Source organism: Acanthochromis polyacanthus, chromosome 8 (genome assembly GCF_021347895.1).
Source record: "Acanthochromis polyacanthus isolate Apoly-LR-REF ecotype Palm Island chromosome 8, KAUST_Apoly_ChrSc, whole genome shotgun sequence".
Lineage (NCBI taxonomy): Eukaryota > Metazoa > Chordata > Actinopteri > Pomacentridae > Acanthochromis > Acanthochromis polyacanthus.
Window position 1 is genome coordinate 25,886,017 of NC_067120.1, and position 6,000 is coordinate 25,892,016.

General features: G+C 39.0%; 1 protein-coding gene across 4 annotated transcripts in view; it reads left to right on the plus strand.

The window, feature by feature from the left end:
- The window catches only part of ptprz1a (protein tyrosine phosphatase receptor type Z1a), a 204,102-nt gene extending 201,592 nt beyond the window's left edge, over positions 1-2,510 (plus strand). For all 4 annotated transcript variants that reach the window (XM_022211189.2, XM_022211190.2, XM_022211191.2 and 1 more), the window contains one exon: positions 1,578-2,510. In XM_022211189.2, the coding sequence (XP_022066881.2) occupies positions 1,578-1,721 (144 nt within the window). In that variant the 3' untranslated portion in view covers positions 1,722-2,510. The remainder of the gene's footprint in view (positions 1-1,577) is intronic.
- The last annotated feature ends 3,490 nt before the right edge of the window (positions 2,511-6,000 follow it).

Sequence of the window (6,000 nt, forward strand, 5' to 3'; positions counted from 1 at the left end):
CCCACACATCATGTTCCAACATGTGTGGGACATTACTGAGAATAATAATAATAATGGGTCATTCTGTGTGGTTTCACCAGATGGTGGTTGCCGCACCATTTTCAAATTAGTCCTAAATTTGCATGCCATTAGATAGTCACAAAAGTACTTTCTATGCAAAATTGTAGGCCTGTAGCTCAAATAGTTTCTGAGTTGTGGGGGTCTGATATTTTCAGAATTTGGGGTATAAAAAGCCTCGCCAGCGGTTTTTTGCATCTTTAAGTGGTTATTTCTCAGCCTCTAGACATACCAGAGAGCTGTGAGTTGGTAAACAAGGCCTCTGCATGTAGCTAGTGCCCCACAAACATCCCCAGATGTTTCCCTATACTCTGCAGGACATTGGGGGCTTGCTACAAATGCTAAAAATTAAGAGATACCTGCTCACGAGTGGGGTTTGGGACCTTAAAAGTACTGCACAGAAGTGTTCTAACACCCCTGGGTTCTATTCTACACAAACTTGTGTGCTAACTTAGCAAACTGAAGCTTTCTAGGTACCTCAGTTTGGAAAATATGAGCTCCCAAAGTTGGATGAGATTTTTAATTGGCTATTTTGGGTGGCAAAAATCCCAGTGTGGGACAGGTACCAGAGACCCCAAATTTTTCTACAAGACAGTTCCATCTGTCTTCTATCACTGTACAAAAAAGCAGCAGGGTTATATTTGTCGTTACTGAGATATTCTTACTCAAAATGGCATGGTTAATGTCAAAATCGTTTTTTTTGCTTTTCAGTACTTTCAATTGGGATACAAGTATTAGTAGTCATTCCAATGGTCCTTGTGTATGTATGTTTTGTTCTTTCTGAAATGTTAGTTGTTAAAGGTGACTACCTTCAAAAAGTGTAATGGTATAACTTAGGTATACCTAAGTTATAACTTAGGTATAGGTTCTTTTGCTTGTAACATGGCATTGTCCAATTAATTTTAACATGTTTAATCCCACTGCACTGATACTGTAAAATTCAACATTATTGTTGTTATGTTTAAATTAAACAACCATGAACTACTACAGAGCTCCCTGAATTCTTTAACAATCTTTAACAAATCCATAGTTCCAGATTATGAGCCACATCACAGCCAAAATTGAATCAATTGGTCCTTGTGTGACCTTCCTTGTGTGACCTTCCCTGAAAATTTCATCCAAATTTTGAGTAATGTTGCTAAACAGACAGACAGACAGACAGACAGACAGACAGGCAAACCAACACCCATTGTCACATAGCTCCACCGCATTTCTTGGCGGAGAAAAAAAATTGAGCCACTTAGAATACAATGTAATACATTCCTCTGGATGTCAGGGTTAAAATAGTTTTGGAGGGTATAGCATTAACTGGTGGAATTACAGATAAAGTGGTGGCTCCTAAATTTCTGCATTTACAGGCTTAATTCCAATGATTTGTGAGAGTAACATTGAGTCTTTTGTTAGGTCAGTTAAACACATAGCGGTTGATTATTTATCGTCGTTAAAAACATGTATCTGTAAAGTGACATGTTACAAGAGTAATACCCGGTTACTGAATCAAATCTGTGGGTATGTTCCAGGAGCAGTACCAGTTCCTGTACAAAGCCATGCTGAGTCTTATCGGGACGCAAGAAGATGAGAAAACACTCCAGTCCTCTGACAACAATGGAACCATCGTGGTGGGAACCGCCAGCACCGCAGAGAGTCTTGAATCTCTGGTGTAACCTCCCAAAAAAATGCAAAGAACTTTTACAGCATTTTGTCCTTACTTCTCAATCACCAACACGATTTCTCCTGATGCCAGACTCACACTACAACTCCTCAGTAAACATCCTTGTCTTTCAGGTCTCTGCGTCTTGTAGTTTGAGACTGGCCCGTTTCTTTTTCACTGGATTTGGACTCTTAATGGTTTTGTAATGTGTGCCTTTTTGTATTCTTTATTGTGTACTTCTAACTTTGATACAAAGTGTAGACTAACAGTTCAGTATACTAATGTTGTATTGCCCTGAGACTTTTCACTCTACTAACTTTTCCTAAACCTTTGTATTTATTGGCACTGAGCCAAATGGGGGAAAAAAAAGGGAAAATCTGCATCTTTTTACAACAAATGATATTTTGTTAGCTTGTCTTTTGTAGAACGACACTGAACTCCTCTCTGTAAATACCATTGCAACAGTAGCGGCAGAATGCTAATGAAGTCAAATATAAAACAAGGGCCTGGAATAATAAAATAATAATCTAATGTAAATAATATTATAGTAATCATCTCAATGGACCAAATTTCTATTTATACTTTTAGATTTTTATATTTTACCATTTTTAGTGCATTCAATTGTTACGATTTAATTCTAATTGCTTAGCTGGAGAACATTAATGCTTTTATACTCTGGATTTTGTAACAGACTAAATGTGATGCATGGGGTACTGACATGTTACTTTTTTTAGCTGGAGATGAAACACTGCTGGATTATTAGATAGGGGATTAAAGAAGTGAAAGAACACCAAAAAAAGAGCCTCTTGGAGTGTTTGTTACTATGTGCAGAATTACAACTTTTAGACATTCAGCTGGGAAGGCACAACACATTTTCAGAGGCATACACTACCGTTCAAAAGTTTGGATCACCTAGGCAATTTCATGTTTTCCATGAAAACTCACACTTTTATTCATGTGCTAACATAGTTGCACAAGGGTTTTCTAATCATCAATTAGCCTTCCAACACCATTAGCTGTCTAGCTGTTCTAGTGTACCATTACAACACAGGTGTGATGGTTGTTGGAAATGCACCTCTATGTCCCATTTCCAGCAGGCATAAACTAACTGTGACGTCACCCATTGGTTTCAACACTGAGAAAATGAAGCCCAGATTTTGCTACTTCCTGGTCGCCGTTTTGGATTTTTTGGAGCCAGTGACGTAAAAAGCGTCATCAAACAGACTGGACCGGAGAGCAACTTGGGGCAGGATTGGCTGAAGACTCTCTTATCCCGCCCACATTTTACCGCAGAGGCTTCTGTTGCTGTCTATCAAGTATAGCCACGCCCCCTGGCTCCGTCAACTTTAACGATTTATTTAAAATTCAGTATTGATTTATTTTGAGATCGGCCACCTGATCTCTCATTTTGACCATGAAAACTAACGGGGAAAAAATCCTGAGCTGTAGAAAATCAGTCTATCAAATTTTATTTTTTCCCAAAATGAATTGGGGTCTATGGAGAAAAAGCTTTTTGGAGCCAACCCTAGCGGGCGGCGTGATATTGCCGGGTTGGTTTCAATTCTGGAGCCAGATGCTACGTCTATGATTTCCAGCAAGAAATATTCCATTAAAAACCAGTTGTTTCCAGCTAGAATGGTCATTTACCACATTAACAATGTCCAGACTGCATTTCTGATTAATTCATGTTATCTTCATTGAAAAAAAAAAAAAACTACATCTCTGTGACCCCAAACTTTTGAACAGTAATGTACACCTGTATTTTATTGAAGATATCTCAAGTTGTTGGCTAGATTTTAATATTTTTGTGTAGCATAGTATTTTTCGTCGTGTTTCTGTGGTTATCCAGAGCAAAGGCCAAATTAATTGAGCCAGTACTTGATAATAGTACTTCACATCAAGTTTTTACAGTTAAACAGCCACGTCCTCACAAAGTTCCAGTTTCTGGTGTAAAAAATGTTAATCTTGGGTGTTTAATCCCAACAACTGTTGGAGGAGGTAATCAGACACTGGCTGAAAAAGCGGTTGCATTTACACATTTAGACCTGTAGCTGTTGTTTATGCAGAGTCACTTACAGCAGCAGAAAGAGCCTCAGCTCCTTCATCACCACCAGTTCAGAGACGCTTGTAGGGTAAGGGTTCAGAGGTCACAACGTCCAAACAAAAGATGGAGCACACACCCACCTGTGAGCCTGACAGCAGAGTTGTTAATGTAACAAACACATAAAAAGAAAACTAAGCCTTTCCTAATTCAGTTTCTAATGAAGAAGGACTTGTATCCGACCTGTGGATTATACATTCTCCCTTTATGGAGTCATGGTTTAATCTGTGCACTGAAGTGGTTATTCCAATGGATTTCCCATGTGTTAATCCGGGCTAAGACTTGGCAAGAAGCGTGCCTTTTCAGGACAGAAAATAGGTCAAGTGTCCAGACATCGTCTTGGCCGGCTGCTGAATCCACACCTTCATTTGCATTTCTGACTTTTCATAATTACATGCCCAATTATCCCTTGCTTGGTGGCCTAGTTTGCATGACTGCCTCCAGATTAAACAGAAGCAAAAACTCTGTCTTTTTTTCCAGAAGAACTGGAAGCTAAGAAGACAACGGGAGGATGTCAGACATGCAAAATCTGGCATCAGTTACATGTCCAATATTTCACACACACACACACATATAACAAACACATACATGAAGACCAGAGAAATGACAGATTGACAACCAAATGACAGATTGCGTGAGAAGCTAGAAGAAATGGAAACCTTCTGGGACATTTTGTTCAGACTGTTAGCACCATGTTTACCAATGTTTACTCATTGGTAAACATCCATCCATCCATCCATCCATTCTCTATACACCACTTTATCCTCACTAGGGTCGCAAGGGGTGCTGGAGCCTATTCCAGCTGACTCTGGCAAAGGCAGGGGACACTCTGGACAGGTCGCCAGTCTGTCGCAGGGCTACATATACAGACAAACAATCACACTCTCATTCACACCTACGGGGAATTTAGAGTAATCAATTAACCTCAGCATGTTTTTGGACTGTGGGAGGAAGCCGGAGTACCCGGAGAAAACCCACGCATGCACAGGGAGAACATGCATCATTGGTAAACAGAAAACACAAAATATCATTGAGAATCACATCACAGGAAAATCAAGGATTGCTTCATGGGAAGTTTAAAAAAAAGACAGAATTATTTTTAGGTAGACCTAAAAATAAACATGGAAAGCCTGCCATGGAACCCCAATGCAAAATGAAAGCATGACCAGTCCACTGTTGGAATCCAAAGGCTGGATTAGAATTCATTATGAGCATTGGAAAACCAACAATCAGAAACCTTGAGCACAACCTGGCCAAGATCGCCCAGCCGAACATTTGCACTGTAATGAGATGAATGTTACACACTTCCCCTGTCATTTATACTTATTTATTTATACTTTAAATTTTCAAAGTCTTCATTTTTATGTCACTGTCAGGCCTAAAATCAAATTTCACTCTGCTGTAAACATTCCAGTTTAAACTACTAGATTGCGATTTTCCCACACGGCAACGTGCTAACCGCATCTGTAAATCGCACGGATGGCTGTCATTCACTAGCAGATCACAACATTGCCTGAAAATAAACATTTTGTTGCAGCTTCAGTAACATTGCAGGATCTATCTTTATGACCATCGTGCATGATTTGATTTCAAATTAAAAACAAATTTGAAGTGACACATGATAAGACTTATCATGTGTCAAATAAAACAGGAAAACTTAGGGAAAAGTGGATTCTGGAAAAAACTGGAAAATCTTCCAATGTTCCAGAAGTGGTTCTCTTATATGAGATAAAGATATTCAAGTAGACAACACATTCCACTGACATGCTATTACAAGGCCAACAGGGATGTATGTTTAGGTGCTCAGACCTTAAAAAAGAACCACTATGTGCCTACACACTAAATACACACCACACTCTCCCTGCATGAATAAAATGTGTAAACAGATTGCTGAATTTTAAAACTCAGCTGTAAAAACTAACTCTTGTTCATGTTAAAACACTGGGGGGCTGGAGTCTGTCCCTGCTGACTTAGGGAAAAGGCAAGGAACACCCTGGAAAAGTCAACAATCTATCACAGGGCAACATATACAGTGCCTTTAATAATTATTGGCACCCCTGGTTAAGATGTGTTGAAAGCCTTAACATAAATTAGATTTTTATTGTAGAAGTATACTCTCACACTGAAAATTGTACAAAAATTTATTATAAGAGAAGATTAGGTGCTGTTTTGTTGGCAAAAGGGGTTTGTA